This window comes from Micrasema longulum, unplaced genomic scaffold, assembly GCF_059751315.1.
Source record: "Micrasema longulum isolate JH-2025_06_02 unplaced genomic scaffold, ASM5975131v1 h1tg000101l, whole genome shotgun sequence".
NCBI classification, from domain to species: domain Eukaryota; kingdom Metazoa; phylum Arthropoda; class Insecta; order Trichoptera; family Brachycentridae; genus Micrasema; species Micrasema longulum.
In genome coordinates this window covers 362,468-385,255 of record NW_028277307.1, presented here as the reverse complement: position 1 = coordinate 385,255, position 22,788 = coordinate 362,468, and the positions used below count along the sequence as shown (strand labels likewise).

General features: G+C 31.3%; 1 protein-coding gene across 1 annotated transcript in view; it reads left to right on the top strand.

The window, feature by feature from the left end:
• The window catches only part of LOC148284635 (uncharacterized), an 83,807-nt gene extending 61,394 nt beyond the window's left edge, over window positions 1-22,413 (top strand). Inside the window, exons 2-3 of the mRNA XM_088237161.1 lie at window positions 8,337-8,464; window positions 20,477-22,413. Coding sequence (XP_088093287.1) covers window positions 8,351-8,464; window positions 20,477-21,568 — 1,206 coding nt within the window. The 5' untranslated portion in view covers window positions 8,337-8,350 and the 3' untranslated portion in view covers window positions 21,569-22,413. The remainder of the gene's footprint in view (window positions 1-8,336; window positions 8,465-20,476) is intronic.
• Window positions 22,414-22,788: the final 375 nt, after the last annotated feature.

Below are 22,788 nucleotides of genomic sequence, written 5' to 3'. Positions count from 1 at the left end.
AATTTTATCTACAAAGTAAAATAAGGTTTTCTGTATGAAAAATAGCATATGTTTATAATTTTTTTTTCTCAACATGTTCAATTACCGGCCATCAACAAAGAAACTTTGAATTGTCATACAAATATACACATTTTCGTATTTAAATATCGATATTACCGTTTGAGTATATACCGATGAAAATAGCTGTTCATAATTGCGGCCCAGAATCGCGATTACAAACGCTGTTTTCATCGTTACATATAGAGACGGTATAAAGTAACATATTTATTTATGTACGAAAATGTGTATATTTGTATGAAAATTCCAAGTATCTTTGTCGGTAACCTGTAATTGAATATGTTTAGAAAAAAAATTGTTAAAATATATTTTTCATATGAAAACTTAATTTTAATTTTAACTTCCCAATAGAATATATACCCAGGTTAACTATTATGGAAGGGCTAGCTGTTCCCAAATATTGTAATAAATATGGCATAATATCAACAGTGGTGAACGTATCCACCCTGCAGTGGCTTAGAGAAGCGTGTTGTTGGAGCTTTTCAGGCGTTTCCATAGGCTCCAGGCTCTTTGGCAAAGTAGGGCAGATAAGGTTTTTACCCGTCCAGCTATAAGCATTTCGTCATAGATGTGATATAATATGTATTATGTTTTTAAATCAAATTATTATTTATGTAGATTAAGTATGCAGCATTGAAACAATACATATGCAACTGCTGACGAATTGTATGCTAACAGTTTAGCAGGACTTAAATATTAAGATTATTAAGTAATTATTTAATGAAAATAAAAAAAACTAAAAATTAAAAATATCATGTTACGTTTATTACGGTTTGTGGTAGACCATTGAACAACCATGCAATATTGCAATTTAATGTTCGTTCTCGTAAAGTAATTTGTAACTCTAAAAAAGACCGGGAACTCTTAAATATTAATCTGGTATTTTTATATTTTTTATTTACATTAAAAAATATATGTTTATATATATTACAGGACTCACCAAGCCAATTTATATGGGTTGTCGGTGAAGATCCTTTACTATGCTAACAAGAAAACAAATGATCACACTACATAATTGTATAATAATAATAACAACTTACTCAACTAAGGAGTGAACACAAAAATATATATTCATTAAAAAAACATGTATTTATAAAAAATATTAAAAAACTATCAAAATAAGTACACGATAGAAAATAAATACAAAACCAGAATATCAAAATTTAAAACAGAAGTGTGTACATAATTAAAGAGGATAGAGCCTTTTTAAAAAAATCATCATTTTTTTTATATATCTATGTCTATATCTATATCTATATCTATATCTATATCTATATCTATATCTATATCTATATCTATATCTATATCTATATCTATATCTATATCTATATCTATATCTATATCTATATCTATATCTATATCTATATCTATATCTATATCTATATCTATATCTATATCTATATCTATATCTATATCTATATCTATATCTATATCTATATCTATATCTATATCTATATCTATATCTATATCTATATCTATATCTATATCTATATCTATATCTATATCTATATCTATATCTATATCTATATCTATATCTATATCTATATCTATATCTATATCTTTATCTATATCTATATCTATATCTATATCCATATCTTTATCCATATTTATATCTATACAAATATATATGCATATTTATAGATGTATATATATATATATATATATATATACGTACATATATATGTATATATCTGAATATATATATATATATATATTTGAATATATATATATTCATGACCATATTTTATATTTATATTTCTGTTGTGAGTTGTTTTACCGGCAGGACATCACAGAGCCTAAAATATACACCGTCGCCTATATGTTTCACCTCACAAATTATGCTAATCGGTACAATCCCCCTTAACAGTCTGATCTGAATATTATAAATTTTACCCAGATGAGACTGGAAGGTGAGACCCTAAACATGCACTTCGTAAGATATAATATTGAGTGCACCATTGCCCGCGTTCTCGGCATTTATCCTCCTTTCAATATCTTTCTCTGTATTTTCATCCCATCCCACTCCATAACGCTTACTAGTTAAAAATACATAGTTTGCATTCTAGTGTCAAAAAATTGATTTGAGTAAAAGAAATTTACTTCATAGAAATATTCGATTGAGTTGAAGAAAAGCCGTATTTATCTAATTTAAACTTTGTTTTCTGATCAGCAAGAACTTCTGATTAAAGAAACGATCATTTGATGATTAAAAACCAGAGAACATCGTTCTAAGAACAAACGAGAAATTGTTCCAAAAGTCCTTTGCCGAAAATAAACGAAATTGACATTAGAGTATTGTTCTCGTCCCACGCGAAACAACAATCGATGAATCCAAAGCTTGTAAACAGAATCAAGCTCCGCAAATTGTTTTATTTAAGTATTTGCGAAACATATAATAAAGCAGAAGATAGTTAATGAACCACTAAGATACATTTGATTGCTTTGTAAGTACTCGAGAGCTCAGTCAGTGAATCGAAATCTCTAAAGAAAATTGATTTACCTCGTTTGAAGTGGCCAAAACGATCTGGAAGGGATTATGTTATTGGAGAGTGGAATAAAAGGGTTGGACAAAAGGACCGCCAGGGAAAATCGTAAACACATTACCAAATATCCCGAAGATAGCGTTTGTTGTCAAACTCGTCCTGTTTTACGGGAAAGTTGTAATACTCTCGTGATGTAAACATGGTTAGTACGGGTTGGCGACGAGAATTTATTAGGTGTTGGACGAAATTTTATTTTGACATGACATGCTTCTGGCGTATTTGATCCCTATCTGAAGCTCGGAGACCCCCCTAGCAGCCTTCGTGGAACTAACAGATTAAAACTTTTTGATCGTGTGAACTAGACTGAATAAATCAATAAAACTAGCTTCCGTGGGGTTGCTGTAATTTTATTTCAAATAATAAACCCTTCAAACGAAAATATTACCTAGATAGCTTAATTTAAACGAATTATATATTTTTAAGTAACAATTATTTATTGTTAGTACAGTCAAATTTAACTCTAGGTAAGGAAATAAGAGAACAGACGCAGCAAACTCCGGTGAAAACTGTCGTCAAGCGTAGGCTGGGCAATTATTATTATTGATATATTTGGATGATCTATATAGCGCCATTTTTGTGAAAATCACCTCAAGGGCGCTGTATACTAAATAAATATCCTAGCACGTCTTGCAGCTACAGAGCGCATGAACGATTGGAATTCTTGTTGCTCGTTTAAACCTGACATGGGAGGGTAGCTTATAGAGACACCAAATGCTAGAAGTATGGAGTGGACAAGGATAACATTTAGTTTTTTTTCTTCTCTAACTTATCTTTCATTCTTTTATGATATTTCATAAGATAAAATATAATCATAAAGCTACTTATATTATAAGAAAGTAAACCCCAAAAAAATAGTAAATGCCTTAAGATATTGATCGTATTCATAACATATTTTTTTTAAATAAAAAATCAATATTTGCGTTTTTATAATTTACCCTAATTTATAAATTTTGGTTGCATAAAAAGTCATAAGTAATTGTGCTAGAAATTTGAGATAAAGTTGTAGTTGAGATTCAAACCTCGGACGTTTGATCTATGAACTAGGGACGAAAACACTACTGAGTAAAACAAAGTTGTAATAAATTATATTTTAAAAATAAATAAAGTTCAATCTTAAGAAAGTTTTTCGATACAACTTTTAGGACAAATACAATTTCGTATTTGAAATAAATTTTCTGACACGGCATTTCGAAGATGTCGTAAACATGATAGAACTGTTGGGAAATATAAACAAGAAGTGGCAAAAACAGATGATTAAACGGACACATCATATTTGGAACACGCCTTAATCATCTATATCCGTCACTTGCGGCACGGTTTCCCTGAAATATCTGCCTGTTGTCTTCTTACTAAGCACATACAGAGTTTGAGACCAGGGGAACATAAATTAGTACGGTGTAGTGAAGTGTATTTGTGTACTGGATAGTGTACATCTGGGTAGAGGGAAATAAGCACCACACCAGCCAGGGATGGAAAATATGAATACTTTGATAAATATGAAAAATTAATTTTTAATTACAAAACTTTGTAAGTTTTATACGTTTTTGAAGATATTGATTGACACTTCATTTTAATTTGATCAATTTTTACTACAATAAGACTTGTAGATATAAATGGTATAAAACACAAGTAAATGAACAACATATAATTAAAGAAATACAGCATAATGGGAAAAAAAAGTACAGTATACAAAAATATTATGATATAGAAATATAAATAAATGTAGTACGCCGTATAAAAATTTGTATGAGATATAAAAAAAACTAGATAAACAAATTAAATTGAAAGAAATGCAGCTTATTGAAACACAACGAGAAATTTGAAACAGGTAGATAATATTATTTATTTATTTATTATATATACGGCCTAAGCCAATTACAACAGTTATATAAAGAAAAATATGCGCAAGAAACAAATACTTTAAAAAGTAACGAATACCAAAAATATAATATAAACATGAAATGTTCGGTTTTATGAATAAACAAAAAAGTGTTTTGATCTTCAATACCCAAGGGTATTAGGATTTCGAAAAATATATTTTAACTACAACCTACCCATAAATTATTCTCCTGTGCATAAATATCAATGGCTTCCTATGCTAGGCTAAACATAGTTGTTTTTAAATATGTTGCAACAGAGAGGGAAAACATTTTTGAGAAGGGAATATGAGAGTCTTGGCATTTCATTGGCTGGTTTAAGTGACCACTTTACACCGGATAAATCTCACCCGCATAATAAAGGTTTCAGCTCATTTTCTTCACAAAAGTCAACAGATGGAAGAGTTGAGGAAATGTAGATGTTCAAACATGGGAAGAATGATGAATGTCACGCAGTGTGTAAAGTGGCCACTTTAACCAGCCAATGACAGGTCATAAGCCTTGTAAATGCCTAGACTTTCATATTCCCTTCTCAAAAATGTTTTCCCTCTTAGTTGCAATAAGTTATCATAAAATACAATTCCAAATTTCGATGGAGTCTGTTAGCTCTTCCCTGGTAAGCGGATCCGTGTGATGCAACTCTTATAAATCATCCGCCAAGTACAGAGAGTTATGATTTCTAAAGCAACGGAGTATTTTCAAACGGAGAGGAAACACTTGTTATCTCAAAGTGCATTTCTCTTCAGTGAGGATTAAAATCATCTTGTTATTTATTTTAATGCTTTTAGTTATCTCTGCAATTCGAGTGAATATTTCCAGAATTAATATAAAATTCTTCTTAGAAGTTCAGTGATATTGGATATAAAGCTGTCATCGAACAAATAAAAATTATGTCGTATGATTGCTTTAAGCATTTGAAAAATCGGAAAGATAAAATCGATACTGTTAAAAAATGGGTACCGTGGAAAACCATGATAGTGATGATGTTTGTCGTGATATTAATATCATACTTGCTTCTTAAATGCATATCAAACCGAAATGACTAAGTCGAAAGATATGAAAACAATTAAAGAAGAGTAGAAAATAATCCGACCCACACAAGGAGGCGAAGAAGTAAAATTTAAGAAGTGAGATGAACCAGGACCTCTGGTTTTGCAAGGATGTCCCTTGTTATATCAAGGCCATTGTTGAATGCTCGGTTTATTTGTACAATTTGTGTAGGTTCATTAAATAACATATGTTTTTATTATTATTATTTAACTCATTTTATATGCATATACAATTTATAAATATATAAGGGCGGCATATTGCTTTAAGGCAATTTCTTTCTTTTTTATAATATATTTGTTGTTATATTTAAATCAAATGTAGTTTTTAACTTTTAGTTTGCTAGATGGTTGTGCTAAAAAAAATTCAAATAAATCTTAAAACGAAAGAAAGAAAGAAAGAATGATCTCTTACGAGCATTAAATTGTATGGCGAGGTTTCTTGAAAATGTATGAAAATAATAATAAAAATGATTTTAATAAAAACGATTTACATTAAACGACATCACTAGTTCTTCCAAATCAACTAACGATAGAGTATTGTGATATATTTCCGGTTTGCAAGAAGCCAATACACCAATCAGCAGAACTCACCGAAGTTACTTGTTAATATAAAATTGCTATTAAGAAATGGATAGTGGAGGTGGGTTACGCACGGATCGTTGAGTGGATCAAGCTAACTAGGTAAAAATTTGTGTACTGTTTACAAAATTTGGTCGACAGGTTTTTTACGATTATTTTAGTTAATATTTCTTAGTATGTTAATGATAATTAGGTTAATTAGATTGATTTCGTTTTTATTTTATTATTATGTTAACTTTGTTAAATAACTAATTGACGGCATGTTTCATTTATTGTAAAATGTTTCCCTCGGCACGAAACACCCCAGTGAGGGAACATTATTATGTATTAATAAATAAATAAATGTCACACGTGGAGTAATTTTAAAATTTCAAACTTTAATAAATCATAGCGCTAACATGTAAGGTTGATAATACGAAACATATTTTTTTGGCTAAGCTTGCTTGTTTATTAACAAAAAAATTACTGAACTTTCTCTTTATTGTTTTCGGTAAAAAAAAATTTTTTCTCATTATTATTGAAATAAATATTGGTTTCTTGAATTAGCTTATATTAAATCGCAGTATGCAAACGTATATTTATGCTAATTATAGATCCATCATCATCATTATTTTATTCTCAACAGTTTGTGTAAAGGGCACTGCATCAGTAAATCCAATTCAGCGTTTCCAGTCCAGACAATGAAAAATTTCAATAAATAACAACGAAATGAAAATAAAAAATCACTATTCAATAATAATTTTAATCACTCAGTGAGAGATCATAAGAACTATAAATGCCTATACTTCTATATTCCCTTCTCAAAAAGATTTTCTTTCTCCGTTAAGATCTGTTTATCATTCATATTTATAATTATTACCCTATCTGGACTAGTAATCATCTTACATAGATTTTCAATGAAAATGGGGGACACTGTTTTAAGTTATCAAAGCCTTGTTTTTCTCGGATTCAGTGGAATAGTATTCATAAAACGAAAAAGTTACTGAGTGAAATAAGCTGACGCAAATTTTTATAGACTATCTTAATAAAAACTAAGTGAAAACGACTTTCGTATTTTGAAAACAAATGGAGGGTTATTTTGTAATCAAAAGATAATTTAAAAATAACAGAATTTTTATAAACGGATATAAGAATAAAGAGACACATTATTCGAAGACCATTAGCCCTTTCCTATTTATTTATTAATTTATCGACGGACACAGTCCGATTCCATTATGACACGAAATACAATAAAATAGAAAAACTTCAATGAGGACAATTAACAATTAACAAAAAGCAAATTTACAGATGTAAGGTTAATAATCAAATCTTCAATATCAACCAGACATATCTTTAGTTGTTTCTCAAAATATCACACGTCTGATAAAATAGTAATAACTCAAAATAGCTAAAAATCCAGAAGAGCCTAAAAACTAAACAAACACGTCTTAAAACCAAAGGGTGGCGACGGCTTCAGTATTCCCGAGTTCTACCAGTTTACTAACAAGCAAACATACCCTATCACCGCCAACATTAGATTGATGGTTACAGACAAATTTACTATAATATGCACTAAAGTGCACTGACAGTGATAGAAAAATTGAAAGCAAATGTGAATTCCGAATAACATAAATCTTTTACTATCGCAGAACATACCATTAAAAAAAGTAATTGACCATTCATTTAAGTTTAAAAATTGTTTTTGCAACATGAGAAACTGAAAAGAGGCGACAAGATTTCTAGAATGGATCCGGGTAACTGGTGGGAGCTTCCAATGCATTATTTTTACCAAAAAGAGGGTTAACCTCACGTTAAGAGAATTCTTTAGAAATGGTTAACAGTATTTTAATTATCATTTTTAATTATTATATTGTTCCCAAGACTACTTGAAATCTTTTCATTATTCGTTTTTATTTCGTTTCCTTATGAAAGTATTCATAAATTAATGAGTTTGTGTCTGAAAATGAAGAAACTTAAGTTCAAACTTAGGATGTTATGCCTTTGAAATACTTTATATGATTAAATTCAGGCTTGCCTACTGAGATTTAGACATGTTATTGATGCTTTATTATCGTAATAATAATGTACATATATTCTAATATGAAAATAGTATTTTATTCGCTCACCTTTAACGGGACGTGTCATAAATACGTACAGTGATGTTCATCGCGTGTTTGATGAAGTTTCTGATCGATAAAATATGATGATTACGTATAGTTGTGGCTATAGGTAATAATGATGAATGATTTCAGTGGTGCCCCTTGCGATGTGGCAGTTATTGATGACGCTGAGTTGGATAACTGTCACACTGTCGGATCATTTCTTCACCACATCTCCCTCCTCCTGTCCTTCTGAGTGCATCTGCTTGTCACAGTCCCAGGTAACCTACTAATTTTTCTTTATTTAATTTTAGTAGACACTTTAGAATTTGGAATAGATATAAAATTAAAATCTGCAGTCTATAGTAAAGTTACAAAGTCTATTAATCTGGCGTCAATAAACCTGGGTGTGAGGCACATTTTAAAATTCTTACTACTAATAGAATTGACAACGTTGCAACCCCTTACATTCAGTAACTGTAGCTCAATCACAAATAACTATCGACGTGATAACAATTTCTCACCATGGTTGTTAATCGTTTTAGCGATCACTATGGAACATCCGTGAACACCTAATACGTCAAAATATTTACGTTTCGGAAAATATTCCAAAGCTGCTGTTTTTATTTATTTATTTATTATGTTGTTTATTGCATTTAGCCGGCGGTTGGCTAGCTAAATGTCAAAAAAAGCAGTCGCCATAGAAATTGTAATTTAATTTTCACTTTTTTTGTATTAGATAATCCTTACTTTTTTGCAAATGCAATATATTGTATTATTTTTTACAGTAAACGCTGATTTTTCGCCAATGGACTGTATTTATTGACGAGGAAAACAAAAAACAAACAGACACGAACGTTGACTTAAGCTAGGGTTTCCTAGGACAGCGGTGCCCGTATTTTAACGGCCGTAGTGAACGGTGATGCAATGGACAGCCGTCGTAAAGGTGACTAGAGTGTGGTTTTCTAGGAAAACGGTGTTATCAACACCATTTAACACCGTTTTCCTGGGAAACCACTCTCTAATCACCTTTACGACGGCTGTCCACTGCATCACCGTTCACTTCGGCCGTTAAAATACGGGCACCGCTGTCCTAGGAAACCCTAGCTTTAGAGACTTAGTTGACTTATGACTGCGATAACTTAAGCATGTTCATTATTGTTAACTGTGATAGCTCAAAAAAATAATATGCACAATGTAAAAGTATAAATAAATAAATGCTTAGCATGTTTTAAAGCACTTCAACAGTTATTTGTGATTGAGCTACTGGAGTGGAAAGACTGACATATCGATAGCTTGCTTTGTTTTAGTAGTGTCTTGCGCATGGGCTGAGATAGGTGGGTTCAAAGTGCGTTCGTGTGCCTCACACCCATGTTCATGGTTTGTGTTACATTTTCGGCATATATAGTTCGACGCCGGGTTAACTCTTTCACTGCTGAATATACTCCACTATCTCTCCGCCAGTGCAAGACTTATTTATTTATTTGGTTTACAAACAATGAAAAATAATACATGGGATACAGATATATTTAAATAAAAAAAAGGCACAACTTATTTTTCATCAATTACAACATGTAAACAATTATAAAATATATATTGAAATAAAATTAACAATATAAATGAATAATATGTATTTAATTTTTGTGAAAATTAATTCATAATTGAATGAATGCAGAAAGCAGCCAGTCCACAATTTCGGAAAAATGAGATTCTGATGTTATCGGGTGCAATAAGGTCAATTCTATGTTCTGCTAAAAACAGCCAGACCGCTTACATATAAAAAACTGTATTAATCACCTCCGAAAAAAGGTGTCGATCACAAAAACGGCATTTCTCGATTTGCAAAAAACGCCCACAAAACTAGAAAAATCTTATGGTACTTTAAAAATCTTTTAAACTGTTCAAATAAACAATAAGATTCTTGTTTGTTATATATATGTATTTATTGTTTATCTTTTGTTAAAGTCAAACACATTCAAGATATTGTGTAGATTTTATAATTCAATCTTTTTTTTATTACAAAATGGCTATTATCTCAGTTTCACTTTTCTATGGCTGGCTGCTTTCTATATAACTACGTTCAATTGAGGGTACTACTTGCAAACCCGGCAAAATCCAAAATCTGAAAAAAGTGAGATATTAATTAAAACTTATTCAGAATATAGTTGTTTACAATAATTATAACATTATCAGTTAAACATACGGTTTTAAATGTAAGAACTTGACTTTTAAATTATCGGGTATTTTGCAACCATGGCAACCTCTACTTGAGTATTGTAAAGTTGGAATGAATAAAATTAATTTTATTATTTCACTACTGTTTCTTGACATAATCATGCATATGTCATCACTGCTTACGTATAAAATATTGACCGATTTTAATAAAAAATTGAAGTTTAAAAAAATGTTGAAGTTAAGTACTGTATCAGTCTTTTGTGATTTGCTCAAAATAAAGAAAGATGGATTTTGCCGGGTTTGCAAATAGTACCCTCAATTTACTGTTTTTTTTATACGTTCTCCCAAAATATTACAAATAAATATGGTGGATGAACGCTAAAATATTTTATATTTTCGAAACTAGTTAGTTCTGGTTTGGAGGCTCCAGAAACTCGCCTTTTATCCTCTCGTTATTTGCTGAAATTCACGTTTGTGCGTTTATTGATAACAAGATATTTAAAATATAAATATATGAATTACGAGTATTTTTAAATATTTTTGCCAATGTGATTTAAAAATAATTTTCAAATTGTTAATATTGATAGGGTTCGACTAAGCTTGGTTTGAAAATGTTTTAAAAAAACTGTAATCAACAAAATAATAGCATATTACAACAGAGATGAATAACATTTTAGAGAAGGTAATAATAGAAGTCTGGGCATCTACAGGGCTTATGACCGGTTATTGGATCGTTTAAGTAGGTACTTTATAGACTGTGTAACATTCACCATTCCGACCATATTTTAACATCTATATTTCTTCAATTTTTTCATCCCCCAGGGAGTTGAATCTAGTCTTTGTCTACAAAAATTCGGACAAACTCAAAATATTGTCAGTAGCCACTTTACACACTGTGTAACATTCACCATTCCGTCCATATTTTAACATCTATATTTCTTCAATTCTTTTACCCCCCAGGGAGTTGAATCTAGTCTTTGTCTACAAAAATTAGAACAAACTCAAAATATTGTCAGTAAAATAACACTGCATTATTTCTTAGTTGTTTTATATGCTTCATTAAGTAGAAAGTGACAATTACATAGAATGGGTATATGTGCAAGCAAGCGAAAAATGATTAATTATTTAATTAAAAGTATTTTATAATAAATTCGTAGAAGACAAATGAGTTTATACGCGTCAGGAAAATTTCCGAAGCAAAATATAGCGGGGAAATAAATGCACACCTCTCGCCATTTGCCAGACTGAGCTGGGGGGCAATTACAATCGTAAGATATGAAAGTCATACACTTACCATGACGGTATAGTTAAAGATAAATTCTCCCGAGTGATTACGAAGATATACTTCCGACCCTGTATAATCAAGTTTTGGATATAAGTACATCGATATGTACCGAGGGCTCAAGTACCCCACAATACGCATATCTATGCATTCAAAATGACAAAAATGTTGTTCCGCCGAGCAAGTCTGGCTTTAATTTCGATTAGTTGAATTTGGAGTCAATTTAGGGTGGCTATTTTTTTCTTAAAACTCTGTTTAAGATACGAAAGAGGAATAAGTTCATTTAAAATTGTCATTGAGGGCTGATTAAATTTCGACAGTTTCGATTTCGATCAAGCAGTGAAGTTTGAAAATTCGGGATAATTCGAACGCATGCGTAATACCACGAGATCTTTGAAATTTGAAAAAAATATCGCTTGTTTGAAATATTTTTTTTTTCTTCCGACTTCTTAGGAGCGCATATCGACATATCGATAGAGCTAGGCTTTGTAATAGAGAGAAATAGTTAAGCATACGGTTTTAAGAATTGCAAAATGTCATAAAATCATGTTAAAGTAAGCAGTTTTTGCTACAATTTATTTATTTATTTAAACTTTTTATGTATCTATATATACAAATTACAGACATATACATAAGAGCACGCATATTGTCTTGAGGCAATTTCTCTCTACCTACCCAAACCGATCAATTTGAGAAAATCAGTGGTATATCAACATATTGTTGGTAGATTATAATATTCTCATTATAAAATAAAATATTGATTAAATATAATATGAAAAGATGAAAGGGTAAAGAGTAAAGGAAAGCGGGAGGAGAAAGAAAAAACTCAAATATTCAGGAAGTGCCATTTCATACGCGATTCGAATGTTAATAAAGAAGGCGTCTATGAAATTAGTGGATAGATTATTCCATAATCGAGCAAATACTGCTGTGAAAGAAAAGGCAAAAAAATAGAGTGGCGAATGGGCCTTGAAAGAGTTCTCTCATTACTAGAACGAAGAGATATCCCATGCTGTGAAAGAGGTTGGAAGAGGTCTCTCAGATAATTGGATTAATGTGTTTAATTGAGATAATTTTTTTTTCAATTGTTTTGACTAAGCTACTTTTAATCATAGAAGCTTTCATAAAATATGAAAAACGAATACTTTAATTTTAATTGAGCATTGAATTTGGAGTAAAGTTTCAGCGCCACCTATTTGTGGAATTTGATTATATGACGTATAAGATAATAAAAACACGTATCGATGTGATCAAAATTTGCCATACCGAGGTAGATAGAGATACTAAAAAAGTGAAGTATATCGTCTCGATATGTACCGATGAAGATAGCGTTTGTAATCGCGACTCTGGTGTTCGTAAAAGTGGAAGGCTTTTCCAGACGTAATAAAAAACGTTTCCAAGAATTTTATTGTCCTTATTTAGAATAATATTGTTTCCAAACAAATTACTTTAATGTAATATGCTACGTATTCTTTCCTCGTGGATATTTCAGTGTATTTTATGATTTTGAAAAAATAAGTAAATGTATATTTTTACCTTTACTCTAAACAGTTGTATATTTATAGTTGGATAGTAAATTATATTGATTTCTTACAATATTTGAGTTTGTCCAAATGTTTGTAGACAAAAGACTGGATTTCACGCCCTCGGGAGTCACTAAAATGAACAACAAAAAAAATCGAACCCGGGACCTCAAAAATAGTAGGCGAATGCGCTGACTACTACACTACGAGGCGCATTTATCTCCACTTCATTTTATTTCTTGTATTTTGAAGATAACTAGTCATTGGGTCGAAAACAATCATCCAGGATTATGGTTCTATATCACATACACAACTTTATTTTTTATCCGCCCGTACACGAACATTTTTTTATTTTTTTTATTTAATATAAAAAAAATTACAATATGTTAACAAAAAGAAGTACATAATAAAGCAAAAGTGCATAAACAAAAAACGAAACGAAATACCACTCCAAGAAAGAAGCAACCTCTTGTGCTTGCTGTGGGATTACAATATTATAATTTAAGTACAAAATAAACATATATTTAAAAAATATGATTTAAATGTTAAAAATCAACATTTAATTAAGGAGGTTGAAAAACAAATATTTTTAACTTTAGTTTGAATTTTGTAAAGACATTTGTTATGGAAATTTATTCTCCGATATACATAACTTTTTCCAAATGTTTAGTATGAAATTTTGGCATATTAATATAATATTGGCGTCTACGTGAATAACTTAAAGTGTAGATTTTTTTTTTCTCTTTAAAGATTTGTAATTTCGTATTTTTTTCCCCGCATAAAATCTTAGTGAAAGTATTTTAGTTTTATTTTTATTACAGTATTTATTTTTTCGTGCATCTTAATATTTCTTCGTTGCAAAGACTCTCGATCGATGATATTCTAGGCAGTCTTCTATTGCACCACATTTAAAATGCTTTAATCCTCTTTGTGGTTTAATTTTTATTTTTTTACGTTTATTTATTTATTTAACTTTTTGTACATAATGTTATTTGTACATTGGCGGGCTTATTGCCAAATGGCAATTTTTTCCAACCAAGCAATAAGATTATAGTTTTGTTTTTATAATTCAAGTTACATAACATATTTAATAGAAAATAAATATTAAAAAGCTAAAGATACATAAAAATAGAAAAAAACGTATTTGTTTATAAATGACCTTAAATCAAAACGATCACTCAATGGGAAAAAGGAAAAAAAAGGAAAGAGAAAAGGAGGAGAGATTAAGGAAGAGAAAGGAGATGTTTCTTCAGACGTGATTTAAACAGAGATAATGTAGTAACATCTTTAATGGTGGATGGGAGATGATTTCACAGTCGAGCCGCATGGACATTACATTATATTATAATGGTATGAGATAATTTATCCTGGAAGATAAAAAAAGGCTCAAGCACATTTAGTATTTATGGGTATGATTTCTTGGTCATTCAACAATATTAGTATTGTATCTTTATTTTCATGTATGTGTACCATTAAACAACAAACTTTACATCAAGATAATTTTTAGTTAAATATTATTTTGTACACCCAATTAATATTATTTAATCAAAGGTTTAATTAATACCAAGGTACGCATGTTATCTGACGTAAGAATTCCGTTATGTATTTCAAATAATTAAGTTTATTGACCCATGAGTGTTTTGATGATAAAGGTAACTAGGTAGATAGCACAGGGAGAAGGGAAATTAGTTCATAGCTGTCTCAATTGATAAATGACAAATAATGCCTTGAATTGCAGAGCGTAATATAATTTAATTGGATTTGAGTACTAAACAGAGTACCTCAATAATCAAAATACAGAATTTGCCAAACTTTAATTTTAAATCGTTTATAAATCATCATAAATCAATCGTTTAACAACAAATTGGGTGGTGGCCCCGTGGCTAGTGTTGCAGACTCACGGTTTAGAGGTCCGGGGTTCGAACCCCACTCTACCCTAACTTGATTTCCATTTTCTTTTAGTGAGTTATTTACTACTCTGCGAAAATGGCCATCTTCATTGAAATATTTGAGTAAAGCATAAGAACGCTAATATTTCTTTTTTCATTAAAAAAAATAAAGCTTTCTGAAAAATTAATGGCATTGTACTCGAGTCTAGTGCGAAAGTTATGTTTTGTTTAAAACATATAATCTTCAAGCAGCCTTATTTAAAGCGCGCTCGTATGAGTCTTTTTATAATAAAAAACAAGTTATACCTTTGAAATTACATTATTAACCTACAAAAGAATATTATTTAAGATATATTGGAAAAAAATGGTAGTAAGTGAAAAAGTGGTGGCAGTTTAATACTGGTGGACTTTTATATTATTTTTTCAAAAATGTTTTCCTTTTTTGTAGCAATAAATTTCAACAATAATTTTTACTACTATTTTCAAATTTAACAAGCGCAATGGCAATTATTTACCTGCAAGTTTAAAAAATACGTATTTATAAGACTGTTAACAAATCAAAAACAAAAAAATATTTCTATCAAGAATTATTGACAAAATAAATTGTATCTGTAACTAACTTTTATAAATTTCTTAGTATTTGTTTTTAATGTCTACTCTTTATCAAGATTTATATGGACGTGTTCAATACACTTCCTTCTAAAATTAGTTTGTAAAAATAATGTACCAACGCTTTGTGCCAATTTAAGCCTTTACAAGTTAGTCGTGAACAAGCGCGTTGAAATGACACACCAGATAATAATAATTGTGAAAAAAACATATCGTAATATCAATAGATTGTTATTGCCGTAAGGAATTTGAAAACATGATAAATGAAGTTAATACAACAATGAATGTTTAAGAAACTAAAGTAATGAGTGAGCAAACCAATAATGTGACATCTTGGAAAATGGACGAACCTTAGAAACAGTTATGTAAACCTAGGACACGAAATACACCTCGGAAAAGGGAATCAAGGGGTGGAAATAAAAAGAATACTAGGCCTAGGATGCCTTGCCTTTAATAAGCTTTTGTTTTTCCTGAAGTCTCCGAAGTACCCACATTAATTAAAGAAGACATTTTGGATGCTTGAGTTCTTTTTGTACTGACATATGGCTGTAAAATTTTTGTGTTCACGAAAAAAATTGCTCGAATTAATATATAAAAAGTCATGGAAAGGAGGATGCTGGGTTTTTCGTTGAGAGACAGAAAAACCAACACATCCATGGATAAGAACAAGATCAAAGGTCAACCGATGTGGTCCATAGGGTTGCTAACCAGAAATGGAGCCAAGTTGGTCATATAGCCAGAACCACAGACTCTAGATGTCTAGACGGACTAAAAAAGTCCTGGAATAGGGAACTAGAGCAGGGAGAAGGAGGTCTAATGACGTAAGATGGGTTGCAAGAAGTGGTTAGATGCGGTCAGGATAGGAATAGGTGGGAAGATTCAAGGGAGAGGCCCATGTTCACCACTGAAAGAGAGAGGGCTGATGATAATGATAATGATGATTACTGTATCATTAAAAAATAATTTTGCTAAAATAATCAATAAAAAATCCTTGGTCATTTTGTATAAAATAGAACTCTACAAGAAGTTTTTATTGATAATTTTATCAAAATCATTAACTATTAGAGAAAGAAATATCTCCAAAAAACAAGATTACAATAAAAGTGTACATTGATATAACTGTGTAAGCTCCACAGTAGTTTTATGATTCATCAAACTAAAAACTTCAACAAGCGCGGTGATAATATGTATAAAATATATTACCCTGACTTATTTTTATTTTCCGAGTTTTATTACAATTAGATGTTAACAATCACAAATACACGCAGAAAACTTATACCCGTATGCAGAGACAAACCTAAAGGTGAGGAAAGTACATTCTATCGTATTCACCTTCGGGTTATTCTCTGCATTTGAAATTAGAATGTATTTTCCTCACCTTAAGTTTTGTCTCTGCATACGGGTATTAATATCGTAGTAAACTATTCGGTAATAATTAAATTGATCACAAAAAATCAACATTTTGAAAAAAAAGTGATCGAATTTAAATATTTAATTCTTTAAAAAAGGGAAGAAATAAATTGGATTGTAGTTTTGTAGTATAGTGTCACATTGCAGATCAGTCCGAGGTTCAAACCCCGATTTACTACAAATCGATTCCTATTTTCTAGCATAGATATATACGAGCTTAAAATGTCCTCAAATGTTAATGTTTGGGCAATAAATTAGAACGCTAATATTTTTTATAGAAACAAATAAGAGATTTTTTAATATCTATTTTTTATTTTTACAGTTATAACATTTACTAAGTGAACAAAAGTAGATTTGTATTAGAATAAAAAAATGTACCATTTAAGAAAATACATTGATTAATAAAATAAATAATACATGTTTTTTTGTTTTTTCTATCACAATCTTCTTATATTTTTTTACACTATGACTAACTTTCCAAAAAGAAACAAGCTCTTGTGCTAGGAGGGTGACTTACACTTTTATATTTATTTAGTAATTTGAAGTTATATAATTTTGAATATACATAAAAAAAAAATTACACGAAATAAAAAAAAAAACAGAAAATTATTATACAATCATACGTTCATGTTTTATAGCATTAATTGTAGTTCCTTTACACTTATAGATTACGTAGACAGGGTATAGTCTAAGCTTATAACCGAGTTGCACAGTTTAAACCCGTGCTGTGCCAGCGGGTGCCCTGCAAGAAATCGAACCCTCCCTATACCAAATTAAAACTGAATTAAGATGTTGACATTGTGATCAAAATTTATTTATATTTTTGAAAGAATACACAGTAAAACTTAGACAGAAACACGACAAAAAAGAGTGTTTGGTTCTAATTCTCATTATGAAAATTTATTTAAGGGACCGCATTTCATCTTTTTTATTTTGGGAAGGAATTGAATTTCTGTATTTGTCAGCCTGCTTTTATTTTATGGATGTATCTATACTGTCAATCCTCCTTCAAGTCCCCTACATTGAGTTTGAAAAAATCTTCACCTACGAGGATACGATAAATGTGATCGGCTTAATGTATTTACGCCGTTTAAAATGGTGGTTGGCGGTTTATCGATTAAACTTAAGAATTTATCGCCGAGAATAAATTGTTCTTCCGTGCTCGCAAAGCTTAGCTCAGGACTGAGCGTGTGTCAGGGACATAAATCATCTAGAATTACTGTGATGATCGTTAATTTCAGTTAGAATATCAAATAACACAAATATAAAAAAAGTAATATCAGATATATCCCTATAATCGGATCACGCACGTTGCTATATTTTTGTCTATTATCCTAAGAGTACATTCCCCGCCCGCTCTTGGGGCCGTTAAGCCAACCAATACTGAAGGTACATGAAGCTATTCTGAAGATTTTTAGGGTAAAGCCACCCACGTGAGAAATTGTTCGAAAAGGTGCGAGAAAGCTAATATATTGCTAATTTTAGAAAGCAAAAACGGATCCTTCGATGTGGTGAAACATAATTTTCATTAATTACCGTTTTGTACAGCGTCTTTACTTTTTAACTTTGTACTATGGATAATACTACACCGCAAAAATATTAAAATTTGTATGGTTTACTATTGGTAAGCTATTTTTTATGAATAACTTATTAACAAAAAATAGTAGCATGTTAACTAATACGTAATGGAAAATACCTCTAATCGAGACATAATTTTAATCGGGTTGTGGTCCCGTGGCTAGTGTCTCGGACTCACGGCTCAAAGGCCCGTGGTTTGAATCCCACTCTACCCCAACTTGATTCCCATTTTCAAATAGTGAGTTATTTACAACTCGTTGAAAATTAAATATTTGAGTAAATATAAGAACGCAAATATTTCTTTAAAAAAAAAAAAAAATTAAAATATGATATTTCATCTCGACGTGGTGGCACCATGAAATTGAATGGAAAAACTAGTTTCCTTCACCAATATTTTGAGTTTGTCAAAATTTTTGCAGATGAATCTCACCCACATAAATAAAGATTTCAGCTCTTTAACTTCACAAACATATTTCTTTTAATAACAAAAAAAATATATAAATATGATATTTTATCTTGACGTGGTGGCAGCATGAAATTGAATGGAAAAACACTTTTCCGTCACCAATATTTTGAGTTTGTACAAATTTTTGTTGATAAATCTCACCTGCATAAATAAAGGTTTCAGCTCTTTAACTTCACAAACATCAACAGATAAAAGAATTTAAGAAATATAGATGTTCAAATATGGGCAGAATGGTGAATGTTACACAGTGTGTAATGTGGCTACTTAAACCAGCCATTGACAGGTCATAAGCCCTGTAGATGCCTAGACTTCTATATTACCTTCTCTTAAATGTTCTTCATCTCTTTTGTAATAGTTTACTTCACCATTGAAAGATTTTTATTTTCTCAAATAGTTAATGCGTTTGTATTTCGGTATGTTAATTTCATTTGTTTGAGTATATTTTTTCGTAGAAAAGATAAACCTGTAGTGAAATTAGATGTGATTAAATGAAATACAACACTGAATGAATTAACCGTGACACGAATTTACATGATGTGGGTATTTGTAAGTTTTAAAGAGAGAGAGCAAAAGCCAACTGAACCGAGGCAGACCGAGGACACGCAGATTCTGGCGAGGTTCGATCGTGCCGATGTCGTGCAGTTCCAGTGTGTCTTGCGCGGTGTTGTTAGTTGTAAAAATACGGCGAAATTGCGTTCCCATAAACCTTTTGTTTTATATTTTGATAATCGTTTACGAAAATTGATAATTTATCTATAGTGTCGCTCTATACATCCAATCAGTATTACTAATTGCCTGTGGGTATCGATAAATCAATAAGTGATTGCCGCGCTAAATTGTTGTTACCTGAGTGTGGCAGTAATACAATATGCAAACATTACATGTTACCAAGCAATATTAAGAATAGTGAAATCAATACGGGAGTGAGGCGTATGCTCAAATTTTGGCCAATGTAAATAGGTTTATTTTATTAACAAATACTCTTTATTTTTAACGAAATATTGTATAATATGTTTTGATTTTCAAATATAATAATTATCAATGGAACTTAAGGTTAAAACATTGAAAAACAATATAAGAAACTTCCGAGGTATTGTATACTTTCATTTCAACAGGACTTTAATTTTGAGATTATTGGGTAAATATTTGTTTAAAATTTTATATATGTGTACTATATAAATCATAACTTTGGTATTACACATAAACAAGGTGGCTTGATCGAAATTGTTTTTCAAAAGTGAGAAAAAATCTATTGGTTACGACTTTTTTGTTACGTTATTTTCTTAAAATAAAACTGTCTAAAAAACTATGCAATTAATAAAACTACCTTATGTTTTAACTATTTTTTTCATTTGTTCAAGGTACTCTGCAACACCGGAGGTCTGCTGGAGATTCCTCTCCGCTCTCTTCCTTCCACAGTAGAACATCTCTCTTTAACCAGAAACAACTTCAACGTCATTCGAAGTGACGCCTTCAATGGCCTGAAACTACTCCGCAAGATATCGCTCGATGGGAATAACATATCAGTCATTAAACCTTTTGCCTTCCGAGGGTTACCTCGCCTTAAGGAACTATCCATCCAATATACTCCACTCGCGACTCTCAACCAATTTGCCTTCGCTGGACTTCAGAATCTGTCATCCATCTTCCTTGGACACAACAAGATTACGCAAGTAGAAGCGTACGCTTTCGCCGGAACTAATTACCTCAAGTCTATTATGTTAAACAATAATCCGATACATAAGATAATGACAAATGGTTTTTCGGGATTAACAAACGTAGAACATATTGGATTTCCTTCTGGGATAAGATCTATCGAGCCCGACGCGTTTTCGGGTTTGGACATGGTCGGTCTGATTAAACTGGCGTTCATGGACTTGGCTTCTTTACGGCCGTATACATTTAGAGGAATGACACACATCCACACTCTCTCCTTACAAGAGTCGGACTTGGGTATCATCAGAATATCGGCTTTCGAGGGACTGTCGTACGTGGATAATTTGAATATTCTAAACAACAAGATAGACGCCGTGCAAGAAATAAACATAAGCTACAACAACAGCGTGCGAGTGTTCAGATTACACGGTAATCACCTACTCGAGATCCCGGCTCCGGGGGTGGTGACGGTGGAGGGGGTGGAGGTCCTCAGCGTGAGAGGGAACCACTTCCCCTGCGACTGTAGAATCCATTCCCTCATAGAAGGTCCCCTGGGCAACGCCTCGTCCGGCGATTTCCTCACCACGAACTTCTGCATATCGCCGCTGGAAGTACACGGACACGTCTTGGCGGACGTCAACGTGGATGGGATTGGTCGGTGTCACGAACACGTGACGAAGGAGAATTTAGACTCTTCCAAGAATAACGTCATGAGTAGAGCCGCCGTACAGACTTATGTTTCTCTTGTGTGCGTAGTTATTGCCGTAACCTTTCAAATAATTGACAGTTGTTTGTGACAAACAATTTTCGACATGTCTGTTAGACGATTCGTATGAAAAATCCGCGTTAAAAGTTAAATTGATATACGGGATAATATTTATAATCGCGATTCGAAACTGAGTTTTCTACTTTCGCTGTGTGTTTTCGAGTAAATAAATAGATAAATGTGCCAAAACTTTAGAAAATTGAGTCGAAATCAATCAAAAAGACTGCGGGAACAATAAATCATCCAATCTTGTGAAGATTAATGTCTTGACAGTTTGGAAGATACTTGTATAATAATATATGAATTTTATTCATAACAGTTTTACGTAGCGGGCTCATAATATAAAATGTAGAATACAATGTTGTACCTTTAAGGACGCCACTTCTTGTATACGATTATTTTAGGAACCATTGTTTAAATACGTATATCAATTTATTGTTATGTTTAAAATTATTGCTTTTAGATGTAAATGAAATAATATTATATTGTAAATAAAACGAGTATTGTATGTTCTAAACTAACTTATACTGTGAAACGAAATATAATGTAAAAAGCCAATTTCAAAGAAAATCAATTATCTATTATGTTATGAAATATAGAAGATTTCGAGTTTATGTATATTAACTATATAAAACGTTTTTTGTTGATTTTGTAAAATAATTGTTAAAATAACGTCAATCCGCTTTTTCGAGTACTGTATAATCATTCCAAACATATCGGTGTTTTCATTCAATGTAAATATATATTAATATGCGATTAAATGCAAATCTTTGCAGCCACGTCAAACGCATTGCAAATTCAAATGAGATATCTTCACTGGACGTGTTGAACTAATGAAACTGAAACATGTTTTATCATTAAAGAAAAGTGAACTTTTAATTTGCTTTTTATTTTTTTTTCCCTAACGTTTTGAGTCCAAGGTACTATGGTCACATTTGGGTTCATTCGAGGACAGGACGATTGGCTGGAGAATATTATCTTGTCATAGCTGTGTCAACAGTCTCGACCACGCAGGAAAGGACAATGGCACAATACAACGATTTGACCGTAGTTTACACGCGGAACGCTGCGAAAATGAATCCACAACGACGCGCGTTACGAGCGAGTTCGCAAATTATTATTCGTATTTTTCATCAAGATGTATCGGAAGTGTTGAAGAATGAACTGAATAATTTTAATAGCTGACATTTCGATAGCTGCTACAATCATCCCCACCGCGTTTTCTGCTCTGCACTGTTCGTCCCTATGAGT